The 18,259-nt window shown below is 35.1% G+C and overlaps 2 protein-coding genes across 3 annotated transcripts; both read right to left on the bottom strand.

The window, feature by feature from the left end:
- Positions 1 to 784: 784 nt before the first annotated feature.
- LOC132167627 (myotubularin-like protein) lies at positions 785 to 1,653 on the bottom strand. Its single transcript, XM_059578635.2, has one exon. It carries the CDS (start codon positions 1,472 to 1,474, stop codon positions 884 to 886), a length of 591 nt encoding a protein of 196 aa, XP_059434618.1. The 5' UTR covers positions 1,475 to 1,653; the 3' UTR covers positions 785 to 883.
- A 7,323-nt stretch (positions 1,654 to 8,976) lies between these two features.
- LOC132188788 (vacuolar protein sorting-associated protein 9A) lies at positions 8,977 to 17,823 on the bottom strand. 2 transcript variants are annotated; one of them, XM_059603328.2, is made up of 5 exons: positions 17,655 to 17,823; positions 16,548 to 16,695; positions 13,310 to 13,480; positions 11,342 to 11,521; positions 8,977 to 10,371 (listed from the first exon to the last, which is right to left on the bottom strand). In XM_059603328.2, exons 1-5 carry the CDS (start codon positions 17,744 to 17,746, stop codon positions 9,532 to 9,534), a joined length of 1,431 nt encoding a protein of 476 aa, XP_059459311.2. In that variant the 5' UTR covers positions 17,747 to 17,823; the 3' UTR covers positions 8,977 to 9,531. The 2 variants fall into 2 exon arrangements, with proteins under 2 accessions (XP_059459311.2, XP_059459329.2); XM_059603346.2 differs by lacking the exon at positions 16,548 to 16,695 and having other exon boundaries at positions 17,655 to 17,745.
- Between the last annotated feature and the right edge of the window lie 436 nt (positions 17,824 to 18,259).

The raw sequence follows: 18,259 nt of genomic DNA, 5'->3' as shown, positions 1-18,259 counted from the left end.
TTGTGGGCTTGTACAGTTTCTGCGTTGCACTAGGACTACGTTAAAGCTTTTTGTTTACAAAAATTTATGACTCGAGCCTTTCTTGCTTTAATAACTCTAAACTGGAACCCAATCAACCCATGTTGATGCCGCCATAGATGGTACGGAATTGTATTAATTGATCTCCTGCACATCTAATCTTGCTCTCTGTTGGGTTTCTCTTCTTGTTGCATATACATGTAACCAGCCAAAGCAGTTGAGTCATTTCCAATCCCACTTGAGAAAACTGAAGACAAATTTGCTCATATTTTCTTTCATAGTCTCTCTGGCTTGATTTCTGTTTCAAGAAACCTCTTTCAGAAGCGTATATGATGAACACATGAATTTTCTTGCTTTCGTGTTATTGAAAGCAATGTGTTTAGCACTAACAAGATTTCCGATCCATAGTTCCAGCTCTGCTATTAATCCCATCTACCCAAAAGATTCCAATTCTGTAAGTAGATTTTCCTGAAAACCTTTTTACTCCTTCCTGGGACTTTTGGCTCCCACTACGATATTACTTGCCACGACAGTTAACCATAACCGCTGATTTTTTTATTGTTGTAGTAACGGTAGCTTTTCATATATATTGTCAATAGTAAAAATATAGAAAAAGGGCACAAAGCCAATTTTACGTGTAAAGGAACATCTGAGAATTAAAGGCTATGAGTTTAGTTCCGGCAGGATGATCTTGTGGTGGCTTTTCTCATTGATTATGTGAAAAGAAAGCCTGGATCTACATAAGAACACTTATTACATATCAGCAGCACCAAACTTTGAACACAGATTCAAATTAACGATATTCAAATTTGGAAAATAATTAAGATCCAAAACATTTACATTTTCTCCAAATGAAGCTTTCTCATCAAACAGTTGTGGGTTGAAGATGATGCTTGGGATGATGAATTTGTTGAAGCTGTAGAGTTTTCAGGGCTACCCCACCAGATCTCCTCTTCCAAAGATTTTCCCCTTCCCCTGTTTCAGGCTTTTGCACCCGCTTGATCACCGGCAGAGGAGGATCCATATCAACGATGCTGACAGAAACACAGCTGTCACTGCCATGGTGATTTCTCTTCGGCTCGCCTCCGATATTCTCGTTCACTTGTCTCCCGCTTCGACAGCTGGCGGTAGTGGGTGTGGCTAGATTTCTGCTGGAGAAGAGTTTCTTGAGCTTGGAGTACTTAACAACAGTGTTGTGATTGTTGTAGTTGTTGTTGTTGTTGTTATTAGTATTATGTTTGGTCGGGAAGCCAACTACTTTGTTGTTCCTCTTGACCTGGCCCATGCAACCTATTCTCGGCGACAAAGGGTCGCCGGAGAAGGACGCCGTCCGGTCTTCCCATCTCGGAAGCACCACATCTTTGATAGACGTCCTTGAACAAAACATGGGCAAAAATGTAGTTCTTGGATAGAGATGCAGATTCTGTTGGTTGAAGCGATTGTACTCATTACCCATGTTTTTTCCCCCTGCCTCCTCTGTTTTCCCCAGCACAGACACACAGAGAGAGAGAGAGAGAGAGAGAGAGGTGATGGGATGTCAATGAGAAGAAGAGGGCATTGAATGTTTCCCCAAGTTGATTAGAGAGAGTGTTGAGAAAATGTCAAATATGAACAAAGCGATGTGTACTTTTAGGCAACAATGAGGTAACCCTTTTACCTCCTCTGTTTACTCAGTCCTCTTTTAAGTACAAACCCAAAGCCCAAAACCAAAAGAAAACGACGAAGAGTGTGTTTGGTGAAAGACTAATCTCAAAGGGACCATTATTTTGGTGACTTTTGGAGTGCGTTAATGGAAGAAAAGCCTTTTGTTTTTTTCACTTTTGGCAAGTAAAAATTGGAAGAAAAGCTGCTGGTTACGATAATTAAGGGAGGGGTCAGGCTTGCACATTCAACAAAAGTGTAGCCAATTGATTCATCCCAAGTTCACACGCTACTTGTTTTAAATCATATGCTGACCCCTCTCTTTGTCTCCTTGGCTCTCCTCTTAGTTTTTCATCCCATCCTATCCAACCTTTTTATTTTTTACATTATCAAATTTATTATGGATTCATATTTTTGAAAGGTCAAAGCAAGGGTGAGAGATGAAGCCTAATTTTAATAAGAGTCCAAATTAGGAGAGATTATGACCCTTGACACCTTTACCCCATTTCGTCCCTAGTAGGGTTGTGCACCGTTTTATACGGTCAGAGATTTAGATGAAATTTGTTATTGTCTTTGTCCTAGCGGAAAACTGTTTTTAATATTTGCCCTATATTCTAAGGCAAGTGGTATCCACCCGTATCCACCACGTGGAAGGGCGTATATTTGTAAGTATTTGCCCACCTCATCCGCTGCATAATGAGCTTTGAGCTTATGGGCCTATAGACTATACAAGCTAAAATATTTAAAACTTATCTCAGGAAATTTTTTTTTAAAAAAAAAAAAGTTGAAGGATATAAATTTTCTCCAAATTAGATAGAAGGAATTTCTTTTAATTCAGCATATAAGACTGTCATATGTTTTTCATATGCTCAATAAGCATACAGAAATTTTATAGACTAAGTTTAAAAAAAAAAAAAAAAAAAATCAAATTCAATAATTGGAAGGAAATTTTTGTCCAAAGTTAATTTTACTTTTCTTCCTTGTGTTTTAAAATCATTGCCTATTGTCCTCATCCAAACTCATCTTACTATTTCCTGCTTATCTGCAGAAATTTCCGTATTTTTTGGGTAGTAATTGTAGAAAACCCTAATCCTTGAATTTGATTAAAAAAAAAAGGAGTCAAAGGGTTCAAGAGATGACAATAATTAATGGGAACACGTATTATTAGGTGGGATCAGGTTTGCCTAGAAGCAATTAATCCACGGATTCATTATTATTATATTGTATATCATGGATCACTGTAAACTCATCAACAATATTGCAAGCTTTTCATTTTCCTGCTCACCTCATCCACCTTATCATTCAACGTGCGGCTTCTCTTCATGTGGAAAAATGTGACAATTAGGCGTGACACTAAAAATTATTTTAATCAAAAAAATATATATGCTTAAGAATTTAAGTGTGTATTATATATATTTGTCTTTTGTATGTTTATTTAAATTTATAAACAAGTCAATGGAAGATGAAAATAAATACCAAAATTTGTAAACTTAGAGCATTCTTATTTGGCTAGCCAAATATTATTTTAACCAACCAAGATATTAAAATGAGAGCAAAAAGAGCTGCATCAGACTCAATAATTTGAAGAAACATTTGGTAAGTTACTACAGTAAAAAATAAATAACTAAAATAGAGAATCAAACGTAGATGCTTTGAAAAATTTGGTAGCTAAAGTAGATTTTTTTTTTTTTTTTTTTTTTTTTTTCTGAAAACTAAAATGAAGTGCTAAGCTGGATTTTAATACTCTAAGAGCCTTTTTGAGATTGCGTTTGAAAGATAGAGTTTTTAAGTTAAAATGAGCTTTTCAACAAAAGTTTCATTTTTAAGCTTTTGCTAAATGAGTTTTTTTTTTGTTTTTTTTTTATTTTTTTTTTATATATATCATTTTTAGGCTTTTTGGACCCTTAAAAGCGTTTTTAATTAATTTTACCAAACGAGTACTTTTTTTTTTTTAAACGGACTTTTTGAGTGTTAAAAGCACTTTTAGGCCCCTCAAACACAATTTCAAATAGGCTCTAAGTATAACTCGTGTGACCATGTCATAATTTCTTGTCAAATATTCTATTTTTAATGTTTTTTAGTTTATTATTATTTTTAAAAAAAAATGTTTTGACTTGGCATAAAAATAAAAGTAATTGGAAGTGTTTTATAAGTATTTTGTATTTTAAATTATTTGTTAATATTCTTTTTTTTTAAAAAAGGTGTTATGAAACTTACGCTAATATCGTAATGTGCAAGTTAGTCAATGGAATGTTACTTGTAACATCTCTGATAGCAACATACTTTTGTTGTTTTCTAATTGTTGTTTGCCCATAATTTATATATATTTTTAAAAAATAACAATTTCTTCCTATATATTCACACCCATTTAATAGAGAAAATGGAGCAATATTTGACATGAAAATTCTAATCAAACCCCTGCCGTCAACCGACGGTGACGTGCCCAGCGTGTGGGCCACATGCAATACAATTGGACGGAGTTGCCACCGTCGCCCGTATTCTACGTTAAAACATTTGGTCTGACTTTCATGCAGCTTCCAATCCCCTGGTCTTTTCACACATCTAAGGGCATTCTCATAGCTTTTTCGTTATTTTCTCTATATTTAAAGATTTAATTTAATTTTTTTTTTATATGTTAAAATACACCTCAATAAATTTATTTTTAATTATTTTTTATATTATTAAAATATTTATTTATTTATTTTTAATTATATTATATATATATGAGAGGAGAAATGAGAGATAAACGTTTTTATTTTTTTATTTATTTTTAATAATTATAAGGATTGCAGTAATGGAACCTCATACTTTGGGTTCCATTGTAGGGATCTTCATGGTTAAAGCTCATTTAAGGAGTCTGCTATAGGATTTTTTTTGCAATTTTCCTGAAGTCTGCTGAGAATGCTCTAACCTATCAATTTTTTTTAAAATCTAATCACAAAATCCATCTTCTAAATAATATTCTTTTGGGTAATACTTTTAAAATTATTTTAATTTGTTGTATTAAATTGATATTCATCTTTAAAATTCTTTTAATTTATACATTTTTAAAAATACATGTAAAAATTCCTTGCTTTAATAATGCTAGTAAGAATCACATGGAAAAAGTTTAATTGTCCATCTCTTTTACTTACCTAGAAATAAAAAATAAAAAATTATTACCCGGTCCAAGATACACTTTTTATCTGTTTCAAATTTTGAAATAAGTAGTGATTTAACACATGTAATTGAGCTTTTAAGCTTTACTTACTCGGAAATTATAAAATAATAATAATAATTTTGTTTATATATTCCAGGTGTACAGCTTTGATAAGTTCCACGTTGTAAGGGGATCCATGGAAATTTCAAATATCGGTGAAGATAAGTGTCGCGGGGATTTTTTGAATTAATATATAAGTTGGTAAGATTAGGGGACCGACCACATGCACATCACATGATAGGAAAAATGGAAATGATCAAATGAAGGGTGATGTATGCATGCATCTCTCGCCCCCGACATGGCATACATGTAAGCACGTGGGAGGCACGTGAAAGGTTCATTTTGTCATCTTTTCTTTTATATTTTTCTCGCTAGTGCCTTCCTTCCTTGGCCAAAGACGACTAGGCTATAAAATGACAAAGGTATGCTTAGCAATATAGGACCATTGACCTTCCAACTGGAAAATTCACTTTCATTTCATCAATTTATGGGTGCATTTTCTTTATTTATAATAGGGAAAATAGTACTTTGTGTTTATGAAAATATTAAAATAATCATATTTTATTGGAAGACTATAATTTTTTTTTTTTTTTTTTTTTGAGAAATATACACCAGATTTTAGATTTTCTCAAGTACGAAATATTTTACCCTTTTTATTTTAAAATACAAAAAAAAAAAAGAAAAAAAAAAAGGTAAGTAGAGTTTTAGTTATGATATTACTTTTATTGTTCGTTTTATCTTGTTATAATTATTATCATCCTATCAGTATTAGTTTCATTGTTATTAATATTATCATCCAAAATCACCTGTAATATTTTCAATACTTATAATCGTCAACAATCTCCTATCACTATCATTATCATTATCATTACCATTATCATTGGTACGAACAGAGTCAAAATTTCTCATTGACGTACCTAACTTTGAATGAAGGACCGAGCTTAATTCTTATGGTAGTCAAACTTAAATTTTAAGTTTAAAATAATTTCAAAACAGCTCAGTCCTTATGGTTTCGTCCCTAGTTATTAGTGCAAACCATTACATGACTATTTCTTATTTAGGACAATCCAAGATTTATACTAAAACTCGTTACATAGTATGATAATGGACGATTATTCCCTAGGCAATGTTATTATCAATGAGTTCTCTTCCTTCCAAATTCTTAATTCTATAACTTAAGAGTAATACGGAGATTAAGGTGGCCTACGACTGGAGGGATACCTATAGAAGGAAAAAGATCCAAGTTCAATTAGTTGCTCTTGTTGGTGCATGCAATATGAACAGTTAATTACAATTGATCTGATTTGAGTCCTAAGGAAGCTTTTGTAAAGAGAAAAATAGCCTATTATTAACCCCAAGGGTTGGCCTGATGGTCGAAAGCTTGGGATCCTGAGTTTGCTCCTCAGTGATCTTAGGTTCGAAACCTAATAGGTGCTACCTGCTCTTGGGCCAGCTATCCTATTTGAAGGCCTGCAACTCAATGTTCAATGCTCTGAGTGGTGCGGAGTATTAGATCGAGAATTAGTCTGAAAGATTTTGGCTGGGCCTCTATACTTGATCAGTACCCCAACTTGGTGGGGTTAGCACGAGGTACTGTCCGGCTATAGGTAAAATTGGGAAACCTTGTTAAAAAAAAAAAAAAAAAAAAAAAGAGGGCCTATTATTGCATGCAAGGAGAAGGTATGTAGGGAAGAACATATGTGGTTGTCTTTGACCCAAATCTCCAAGGTAGGTCTACATTCATATTATTTAAAGGTTCTTGCCTCTTGGATTCAAAAGAATTATTGAAAGGTTCATTGTTTTTATAATTTATTTTTTATTTTTGAAACTAAAAGGTTAATTGTTAATAGAAACGTTGTCCAAAAAGATGTAGTGGTTGTAAAGCATGAGATACGGAGGGTGATTCGCCGCTTGTTGGTCTGTCCAGGCTCCAGCTATATAGACTAGAGAGGCCAAACAAGTCAAAATAAGATGACCCATAATATCCTCAATATCCACATCAATCCATGGAAAAATTGTGGAAATTTCCAGAAAATTACTGGATATATATATGTCCATGAATCGCAATCCTCTATAATTGGGGATGCTTGAAATTCTCCTTGTCTTGGGAATCGGGCAGAAAGATACTAGAGAGTTCTCATGATGAAGTGAATAAATTATTCAGTCTCTAGAATTTTCCCTGTTCAACACACTGACAAATCATTGTAGGGGATCCAATCCTAAATGCATGGCGCAAGTTTTAGAGATATTGCATGGCCTGTAATACCCTTTTTCTGAACCGTTCATTTGAAATGAAAGAGCTTTTTCGTGTCTATTGGAGTGATTCAGCCTCTCTCGATTGAACATTTTGAGTGGCCGAACTATTTCCTTGGCAACCACTAGTCGTAACGGTCACCACTTCTTTTGCTTCTTAGTATTTGTTTTTACTTTGCTGTCCTGACCTGAAGTGTTATTTGAAATGAATGATATTGCAGCCCCGTGCAAGAGCTAACGAATTGCATATATATATATGATCTGAATCAAAAGTTTTGGTGTGTTTGCAGGTTGTCCTTGTCTTAACATTCACTAGAACATTCATATCACCTGTATTTTGTTTGGAAAGAACAGTGAAAAAGTGTCAAATCATTATTAAAAGAATGAAGAATGAAGCCTATGCGAATAATTTAAACGGAAGGAGACAAACAAGGCAATGGGATCCGGATCCCTTCTCATTACTCAAAAATATAAATTTTTCATATTACAAATCCCAGCCGTCAGTTGCATCGAAGGTCTAAACTATACCTTCTCCCTATGGTCGTCACCAAAGAGAACACTAAGCGATGAAATAGGTAGCACCTAGTTCTTCGTGTTGTAGGAAAAGCTTTTGACCCTGGTCTCAATATAGAAATGGAATGTGAGATATTGTTGCTTGGAAATTCACAAACCTCTCCAATGGGGTTGAATAGTACTTCTCCAACAAAGAAACACTATCCCAAGTGCATCATTCCTTGCGCCAAGGAATCAGAAGCAACTTCGGTTTTTTTATCGGTTAACGAATTTTGAATTTTATTTAGTAAGTTTTTTATTTATTTTTTATTTTTTATTTTTATTGTGGTTGTCCTTTTTGTCTGTATTCTATAAATTTATTTTTTCCTTTTCATTTATAAAACATATGCTTTATTAATTATGTAGTTACAAGAAAATTAATAAATCTTAATATAAAATCTTATAACCGACTAACTGATTAATCGAAAAGGCCAAAACTATTCTTTGTCGGCATAAAGTCGGTTAATTAACTGACTTTCAAAAATCAGTAAGCGAAAATGTCCATACTCACACCGACCAAACCGATACTCACCTCTTATCTACACATGGTTTGATAAAAGTCAAATGACCAACATGTAATTCAGAAAGTTATAATTTATCTATTTTAGGTCTAATTTAAAAAATTTAGTAGACTGTTATACAACTGAAATGATGTGGTAATAGTAAAGATTAGCTTCTGACTTTTTTTAAGTGCTCATATTCACAACCATTCCAGTTATATAAGTATATAACAGTCTTATAACAATATAATAAAATAGCATTACTCAAAAAAAAAAAAAAAAAATTATTTGACTCTTAACATCTCTATCATATATATATATATATATAGACAAGAACCAAAACTTTTTTTCAAAAGGCAGCTTTAAGCAGGTAATGAGTCCTAGACTATCCTTATCATGGGGTTCCTCCGCTAATTCATGCTTTTAGCGGGCATGTTTCCAACCTAATCTTATTGTTGTGCCTGCTTGGGCTGCAAAAGTCAAATTAACGTAATCCCATTAGATTTCTGTTCGGAGGAAGATTTTGATTATTTAAATGAATATATTGAAAAAACAAATAAAGAAACAAGAGTATTATAAAAATTATATCGAGCGGTGACAATGAATTGATGGTGTAAATTTCTGGCATAGGTTGTTTTGACGGTAGTGATTCTCGTGATTATAGAAAGTTTGAAATGGAGTTGTAATGGCAGTAGGTCGGAAATTTCTTCGATCCACTCCATTAAATTGACATATGTTTTTAATGTATTTATTCTTTTTTTTCAAACAACATATATCAATTTAATAGACTGAGTTAGACATATGTCAATTCAATGGACAAAAATGCCCCCTTTTTTCATATGCCACATGATGGGTTTGCATGATATAGGGCCACCGGCCAAACTGCACTGTCCTAATATCTTACATCACCATAGCCATCCTTGTACGGAGGCCTTCAAGGGACCAACCAAAAAGAAGAAAGCCAGAAAAAATCAGACAAAGGGAAACCTGCCTCTTGGTAGAAGAAAATCAGTTGGCACCTTGGTCAATAATACAAAAGATATGTTCCATGTTGTTCCTGTATTTTTTTCTTTTTTCCTTTTTCTTTTTTTTCAATATCAAGGGCTTCAAGTATGTAGCTACAAGTACACGTCATTGCATGCTAGGATTGAGGCTTTTCTATGATGTATGCATCTTTCATGGAATGCTACGACACTTCCAACCTATATGCTAGATTTCCCTTTTCGGATTTTCCACACTGCTTCCAACCAGAAAGCACCGCAGTCTGTCTCACTTTCACCACACTATGGGGGGAAGGAGATAGCCTGATGACTGGCCATCTTTTTGAAATTTCAGAACACTTTTAGGAGAAACATTTATAGAGAAACATCATTGAGAAGTCTCATCATTTCCCCCACCTTGAGCTACAACTGCTTCACCTTGAGCTACAACTGCTTCATCCTGCGGCAACTTCGATCCAAGATTTTCCTCTTCTAATAGTGAAACTTTATTTGAACCATCATCTGTCCTAGTATGCTTTTTTGACTCCTCATTTGGTTCCACAGTACTGCTATCTCCAGGTTCTTCTATATTTTCAACTTGGTGCTGTTTCTGACTTTCTGAATTGGACAAAGAAAGGGGAGCACCACCCAACCCTTTGGAAAGACAAACATACCTAAGAACCAGTTGTTTGTAATTATTTAGCAGGTCTTCTACGTCATTAACTGTTAGGTCACCGACATGGGCAAACAAGTATGGATAATCCCGAAAGACTTGGCTCACCATATCCTCCTTCAGAAGCATAATTGCCCCTTTGTTCTCCAAATCTGAGAGGGATGGAATTTTTGGCATTGATAACTGATCTTTTGCATATGGGGCCTCCTTACTTGTGGATTTTGTTTCAGACGATTTTGGCCGTAATATGGAGTCCCTATCCTTAACATGCAAAGACTGATGTTCAGGTTCCACAGATTCGGCTGCATTTCTGTCACTTTGATCAGACTGACCATCAAAATCAGTTGAAAGCCCAGAAAGAAGTGCTTGAGCAGATTCTATGTTCTTTTCAAACTCAGTTTCATCCATTGAAAGAGCCTTTGCATCAATGTTAGAGATGAAAGACTCGGCTGAGAGCATGTTTGTAAAAAAATACGCTGATTCTGCAACTAATCGAGACTGATTCCTGTACCTTTGAATATACAACAGATTTGAGTGCAGTTGTGGAGGGTTTGCCTGCACGATATCATTCATGTAATCTAGATATAACAATGTAAATGTCACATTTCAAGAGACATTAACCAAAACAAATCATACGAAGAATGGAAGCCATTAGTTAGCAAAGCATTATCGATACTAAATCAGGCCTTGTGTCATTACAATAATTAGCACTCCCTCCCTTCCACCTCCTCTCCCCTGAAAAAGATAGGTGGAAGAGATGCAACCATTTCATGATATCCTGAGACACAAATACATGCATTCTAATGTGATTTAACCCACATGCTAGAATTACTTTCTACAACTTTTATCTCTCTTTAGTTTTAATTTTTAAATGCATGGCAGATATAAAGAATCCTATTACCAAAAAAATCTGAAAGAAAAGGTACAAGTTACAAATCTATATATTTTGCTGGTTTAATGAGTAGTAAAATTCATACATGGAGAAAGTAAACATCAACAACAAGAATTAAAATATATATATATATATAAAATTGACAAATTAGCAATAATAGTACCAATACCACTGAATATCACAACATGGATTGGCTAACTTTTTATCCATTTTTTTAAAATACGGTTTAATTTCTTAATTGTGGCTTTAGAAAGCATAGAAAACTTTCAAGGACACACACACACACATGCATGCACCAACACATATATATCTATATATAGATATCATATATATTTAATTTCTTATCCCCATGTTCAAGTCCTACTTTCAAGATTTTACCATTTCCCATGTCAGGAGTCTCTGTACTTCATAGTCAGTAAGCAACAGTAGACAAAGATTTTTTTTTCTTTTTTTAATGATTGACAGAGCATAGAAATTTTTTTAAGTACTTATTGAAAAAAATTTAGCCATGAACACAATTACAGATATTGAAACCAACTCTTAAGATTTTCTTTTCTCTCTCTCTCTTTTTTTTTTTAATAACGCTTAAGATTTCAGGAATAAACCAAGTCATAATGGTATATATAATCTCACCTTTAGAGTAACATAAATCAGGACAGGAAGAAATTCATCAGCTCCAGGGGGATTCTCATTTGAAGCAATAGAAGCATTATGCAGTAAGTTACTGATAACCTTGCAACAATTGAGGATACAGACAAGCTTGTCTCTTGGTGCCTTGTACATATTGATCTTCTGCAGTTCTTTTTGTGCAAGCTGCCAATACAAGATTAGAGATGCAGGTAAGACTTCAAATGAAAAATATCCCATAAATAAAACCAGTTTCACAACACTCCTCAAGTGTACGTGGAAGTGAACAGGAATAGAAACAATATTGGTGTTCTTCCAAGGTATCCCACATTTCAAAGTGTGTTCCATCATGCACTTTTGTGAAAACCATCTTGTAACATTGTTTAAAAGTTCTTTGTCTCACGATTTCAAATTTGTTCTTGACCAGTGACATGACCTTGTATGTGTAATTCTTGGATAAAGTAAAATACCTAACTTTCACCTCTATGAAGAAAATATACTTTATCTGCAATGAAGGATTGACTACCCCAGGTAATGGATTCAACAGATTCCTATTCATGACCTGATCAACATGCCTTGTTGCTAAGATTCAGCCAACATGAGAGTCAAGATATATATTCGGAGCAAGGTTTCATCAAAGAGTCAAAAATGAAAGGATCAATATGAAGCCAGTAATTCTGTTGAATTGGCAATACATGAGACTCGGCATGCCAATTGTGGAGTCAACATGATTCCAAATGTTGATAGAAAACACCAATAATAGCAAGTTAGCAATGGAATCATTGTCTCGCTTTGGTACCCGCAAATTCACATTCCTATTGCTATTTAGAGCATATTTGAGATTGCGTTTGAAAAATAGAACTTTTAAATTAAAAAGAGCTTTTGGGCAAAAGCTTCATTTTTAAGCTTTTACTAAAAGTACGTTTTGGCAATTTTTAGGCTTTTTGGACCATTAAAAGCGCTTTTAATTTTTTACCAAACGAGTACTTTTTCTTCAAACGGACTTTTTGAGTGTGAAAATTACTTTTAGGCCCGTCAAACACAATCCCAAACAGGCTCTTAGTGCAATAAGAACGTACAAAATAATTTTATCACATGAATCACACTTCACAAGCACTATTTTTTACGGGAGCAAGCTCCAAACTTTTCCTGTTGCTTTATTTGTTTTTTCTTGCTAAAGAAAAACTCCTTACTTTAGCTAACCAAGCTCTACAACACCTTGGGTTTCAGAAGACTGGAAATGTAGAGCCCTGGATTGAGTTTTTAACTAAAAAATTCTGAATCCATGATAACAGTCTTTTTTTTTCTAAATATCTATAGTGGGCAATGGAATGAAAGCCCTTCAATAGAACTTTCCCTAAATATCCATTTGAAGGGACAGATGAATAGTTGAGCGGAGCCAGCTGAAGGAAGGGCACTAACAAAAGCAGGAGCTTTTTAAGCGTGCTCTGGAATCCCCTGCTCGAAGCTTCTTGGTCACAATAGCACCTCTCTTCCTCCCCAAGAAAAAAACAAAAAAGAAACAGAAGAAAAAAATCTAATCTAGGTCAATCAAGCTCAGGATTGAGACAGTGAAGTCCGAAAATTGTAGGCAGTCAAAAAATCCAAAGAAATGTGACAGATTGAGGGAGAAAAGGAGCTTTAGTGCCTCAACTGAAATGCAACTATATGGTTATCAGCTGCATGCATATACAATTTTAGTACAACCAATAAAGCAGTCACAGTCAATGGCCAAAGATGGAAACCATTATGCTCTTAGGAAGCATGATTGATTCATCTACTCATTTTAAAAATAATTACCCAAAACCAATTTTCAAATTCCTAGTTAGATATAGAACTAACACTGAACTAGACTTTTATTTGAGAAAAGAAAATGATCACCTCTAGTAGGAGGGGAGGAGGAATCCAGGACATACCATCATGGACAAAATCGAGAGAGAGAGTGAGAATATATCACGTAGAACCTCTACTTACTAGCCATGATGTTTCATTTTGAAAGGTTGGTTTGATATCCAAATTTTCTGGTTGAATGAATTGTTGAATCAAAGACATCTTCTCATAAAGTTGGTCATCAAGTTTTACGTCATCTGAATGTGAAGCAAATACACGAGTAAATAACTTTGTCATGACATACTTCTCCAGTCCCTGTATTTGAAAGAAAGCACAAGATAAAAAAAATCAGTATATACAGAAGTATGATCCAAAAACAGCACATATTACAAAGAGAAAAACACCCAAAAAGGAAATGAAAACAATAAAATTACCAAAATTAAAAAGAAAAATCATCCAAACAAATCCTATACAAGGCAAGAAGTATGAAGTACCCAGCTTTTTGCTACTTTTAAAGATATAAAATAAAAGTGAATAGTGCATGCATGATCTCATAAATATTTGTACCAACAAAAGGAAAATATTAACCATTTGGCCAATAATAGGTCTAAAGCATTATAGGGTATGTCTGGAAAAGTTTTTTAAGAACACTTTTTAGTTTTCAGACACTCTTCTCAGAGAAGTGTATGAGAAATCTCCTCCAACAGTGTTTGGTTGTCTGATAAATTTTTCGACCATTTAAAGAACACTATAGCCACTTTCTCTCTTCGCAAACCAGAGCCAATAAGACCAACCATTGCCTAACCTATATAGCCTATACGGTTGCCGCTGAAGAGAATAAACACTCATGATTAATACTTCAACAATCACCACAATACTTCATAAATCCTCATCCACTCCTGTTATCTCACTTTCAACAACTGTCTCCTCTAAGCACTCCTTAAAGCCAAGCTCAAGTGCCCACCAAAACCATGCATGAGCAGACCTCCAACCCATGACAAGTGCTTGAACGCGCTCCAAAGCCCAGGTGATCTACCCCACCACCATAGCTGGGCATGACCCAACTGCAGTGGCTAGGTAACCCAGCCACCCCTAGCTGCAGTGGCTAGGTTACCGAGCCACAATAGCTGGGCATTGCTGGGGCTATTTTTTTAATTTTTTTTTCAATATTCGAACAAAATAACATCATTTCAGTTCATTTTCGTTGATATCATAATCCATCTCAAAGACACTGTTCTCCAAGTACCAAAGATAAGCTTGTGTAGTATCCTTTTTTGATAAGCTAAAGAGAGAGAAAACAAAAAACAAAGATGGTAGATAAGAGAAAAGAACTGAGGTCAGTTCTGAACTAGTTATGGATTTAAGAATCCTCTCTAGTCATCAAAGAAAGATTCCTAGGGTATATATTAGGTTCACTGGGCCACACCCACTTCCTATGCTACTTACTAATTGGTGGCACCATAGAGTAAAAAGATATTAAGATATCAAGGTTCATACTTTGATACCAAGGTTCATATTAAGATACCCTTTGCAAATATGGCAAATTCCCATGGAGAAAAGAAACATAGGATTTTCAATGGGTCAAAACTGATGATAAACTTTCAGAAAATGCAATTTATTTCTCCATATTGGATTTTCATGCTGAGCTTTCAGATAATGCAATTTATTTTCTTTTTTTGATAGTTAGATTTGAACCCGACCCTAACCCAACACCTAGGTGCCTGGTAATGCAGCTTTAGCTCGGTGCTTTTGACAGAGGTTTAGTATCCATATTTTTATGATTCTGCATATCTCCATTGTACACTGATTGATTTCAAGAGTTCTATTAGACTCATTAAATAAGTCGCTTTCAGAAGATCATTGGAGTCATACCACAAAGAACAACAGAAGTCAGAAGTTATTTTTTGATAAGTAACTTAAGTCAGAAATTATGTCCAGAGTTGTAATGCCTTCGTTCTCTCATTCACTCAACTCCTATTTCCCCTTCCCTTCAGCCTTTCTTTCTTCATCATTTATACAGAAATATATTTCAAAGCAACACTTGTAGACGATGCCTGAAATATTATGGGTTGTGCCCCTATGCCATCAGGTGGATTGCTTACGTCCAATGGTGTAGAATCAAGAGGGTGGCAGTCAATGAAAAATTCTGTTTTCCCCTACACTGTTGTCCCTAAGAAAGGAAAAGAACCTACGGGTAATTAGGAAGCTAAATCAGCAGTGAATGTTAGGGAAATTGCTTTTTAGTTTGAGAGCTTTTAGAACTCATTTATTTTAAGACTTTCATAAACTTACATTAATGCCTTTTCTCTTCTCTCTCCTTTCTTTTTTAATAAGTATCTACATGTTAGTTTCATTCATATCCCTTCAAATTGACACACTGACAGAAAACAAAAGTTGAAGGTCTCAATAGTCAATCTTCTGTCATGATATCACCAGAACAACTACAAGAACTTCTCGGTGGAATCCCCGGGGCCGAGAGGACCAAAATAAGTGTTGGGGTTATCCCACATCGGTTGTGGAAGAGGTTGGTGGTTACTTTTTAAGTGTGAGGAAAAGCCTCACCTCTTGAACTAGCTTTTGGGGTTGAAAGAGGCCCAAGACCACCCAACACTGGTATCAGAGCCCAGATTTATCAACAAGTCTCGGCCCAACAGTCCACAGGAGAAACGGGTTGTCGCTGCTTCGACCCAAGGTCCGATGTGTGAGGGGTAGATTGTTGAGGTTATCCCACATCAGTTGTGGAATGGGCTGGTGGTCACTTTATAAGTGTGAGGGAAAGCCTCACCTTTTAAGCTAGCTTTTGGGGTTGAGAGAGGCCCAAGACCACCCAACAATAAGAATTGTTCTCTGGTCCTTTTATTAAGATTCTAGGACCTAATATTCCATGATATAGTACATTGTTATATTTTGTATACCTTTTCATTGACCTATGAATAATGCAATTCTATAATAAAGTCGCACAAAGAAAAGAGATATACATAATAGAACATCATAATAACACAACGATTTTTTTTTTTTTTTAATAAGTAATGTAGTATAGAAAACGCGCAGAGGGGCGCAACCCTAGTACATAGGAAGTAGACAAGAGGACGCCTAAGTAGAACTAGAAAAGAGAAAAAGAAAATCAGAGAAACTAATCACTAAAGGAGCAAGCCAAGCAACCGTCCAACTGAAAAGAGTAGTAAAAAAGAAGTGCAAAAGATCCTCCAATCCCTTTCGGAATCCTCGAAGAATCTCCCATTTCGTTTAGTCCATAAGCACCACGTGATGCACAGCGGGGCCATTTTTCAAACCACGGCACTTCGAGAACAACCACCCCTCATGATAACACAACCATCCTATAAATAGATGCAAATACAAGGTAAATGTCTGAGTAACTCACTTCACCAGCACTCTCCAGCTCCTCAGCTGAGCAACCAACCCAAAGTGGATGAGCCCTGAAAGCTGATTCCATTTTGGCAAGGAACTCCTGTACCGCTGCACTGTCCTTCTCTGGATCGGGAGCATTGTTTGAAAACAAGACAATAAAACTGCCATATGGAAGACATCACATTCAAAACCTTGCACATGATTGTTTTGTAAAGAGAAAAATTATTATTATGGCAACTCTTCTACAGAAAGGGTATCATGATTTTCAGTTATGAGCTCCTATCTGCTCTGTCTGATGAGTCACAACACCTTATAGCATCTCCAACAAGGTTAAGTAAAATAGCTAGTCATGAGAGAAGAGAGAAGGAAGAGAGAAATTATTAAAGAAATGATCTAGTGTTCTTTTGCCATTCACTGTAGCACCAAATGTATTTTAGCTAGCCTATGCTGGAGGTGAAAAGGGGGCAATATTAGCTGAATTTAGCTAATATGGACATTTTACCTAATTTGCTAAAGATGCTCTTAGAATTGAAAATTATTTGTCGAGTAATGCTACTCTTCACACTCATTTTACATGAGCAGACGTACCATGTTTTAAGTGATGTCACCCACTTAAAATAAAAAAGAAAAGAAAAGTCACTTAAAACACGATAAGTCAACCGTTGTGACATAAGTATAAAGAGTAGCATTACCCTTATTTTCCTTTGACTATGGACTGCTGCAGGGATACAGCTTTTAAAATGGGGACTGCCACTAGGTAATTCACATTGAACTTGCTAGGTTTACAAATTGACATGACAATCTACCCTGCGTGATACTCATTGTGGATTGACATCAAAGTTGTAAGAGGTTGTAGTAAAAGTTACAGTAGGCAAGCATTTTCCTTCAATTTATGAAATCAAAATTATCTAACTTTGCACTACTACAAGCAAGAAAAAGTAGTTCCCAAACATTTCCTAAATTATTTGGCAGAATTGCGATAAGTAAATAGAAATATCTGTTGTTCTTTTTTGGAAAAAACACGATAATTGCAAGAACTTAGCAGTCAAGATATAGGGGAATTAGGAAAATTGAAGGATTCAATTTGGAAACTGTATCAATCATATGATAAATGCAGTACCTTTTGATGGATTTGACGAGATCAGCAGCGGAGGGTTGTCGCATGCGCTCCAGAAAGTCGTGCAAACCCAGGAACACGTCAGCGTTCTCCATCACCCACCACCGTCCGATCGTATCAAAATTCTGAGCTTCCCAGTAGAATGAAGAGACCCCGCAGTACTGGAGTAGCTTTGAATGCTAAAACGATGTTTTTTATTATCCGTTTTCGGTGTTTTGTTTTTGAAAGAATTGCTAGGGCCCAGCCCAAGGCCTGCCTTGAAATGGCCGGGTGGCTGCCTATAATTGCTAAGGCCCAACCCCAAACTACTTATCTTTGGTTTTTTCTTTTACATTTTTTTCTTGGTTTTTTTTTTCCTTGATGTGACTGTTTATTATTGCTGATTCAAAAGAGATATGCTTGGTTGCAATAAAATGGTCATGTTTTGGTCATTTTAATCCTAGGTGGCAGGCCTTTATAATTTTTTAATATTTAAAATTTTTAAGTTTTTGAATCAAAATTAAAATAATAAAAAATTCATTAAAAAAAAATTGAAAAATAAAAAGGGAAAACACTGGAGGAATGTTGGCCTAGGAATGCAGGTCTAATTAATCTATTTAATTAAATGA

Source organism: Corylus avellana, chromosome 2 (assembly GCF_965113065.1).
Source record: "Corylus avellana chromosome 2, dhCorAvel1.hap1.2, whole genome shotgun sequence".
NCBI lineage: Eukaryota > Viridiplantae > Streptophyta > Magnoliopsida > Fagales > Betulaceae > Corylus > Corylus avellana.
This window is presented reverse-complemented; position numbering and strand designations above follow the sequence as displayed.

What these genes read in the sequence shown, in the direction of transcription:
- LOC132167627 (XM_059578635.2), bottom strand. Translation starts at nt 1,474, where the DNA reads ATGGGTAATGAGTACAATCGCTTCAACCAACAGAATCTGCATCTCTAT.
- LOC132188788 (XM_059603328.2), bottom strand. Translation starts at nt 17,746, where the DNA reads ATGGAGAACGCTGACGTGTTCCTGGGTTTGCACGACTTTCTGGAGCGC. An exon ending in CTCGTCAAATCCATCAAAAG is followed by an intron (nt 16,696 to 17,654) that starts GTACTGCATTTA and finishes TCCATATGGCAG; the next exon opens with TTTTATTGTCTTGTTTTCAA. An exon ending in TGATTTATGTTACTCTAAAG is followed by an intron (nt 10,372 to 11,341) that starts GTGAGATTATAT and finishes GATATCGTGCAG; the next exon opens with GCAAACCCTCCACAACTGCA.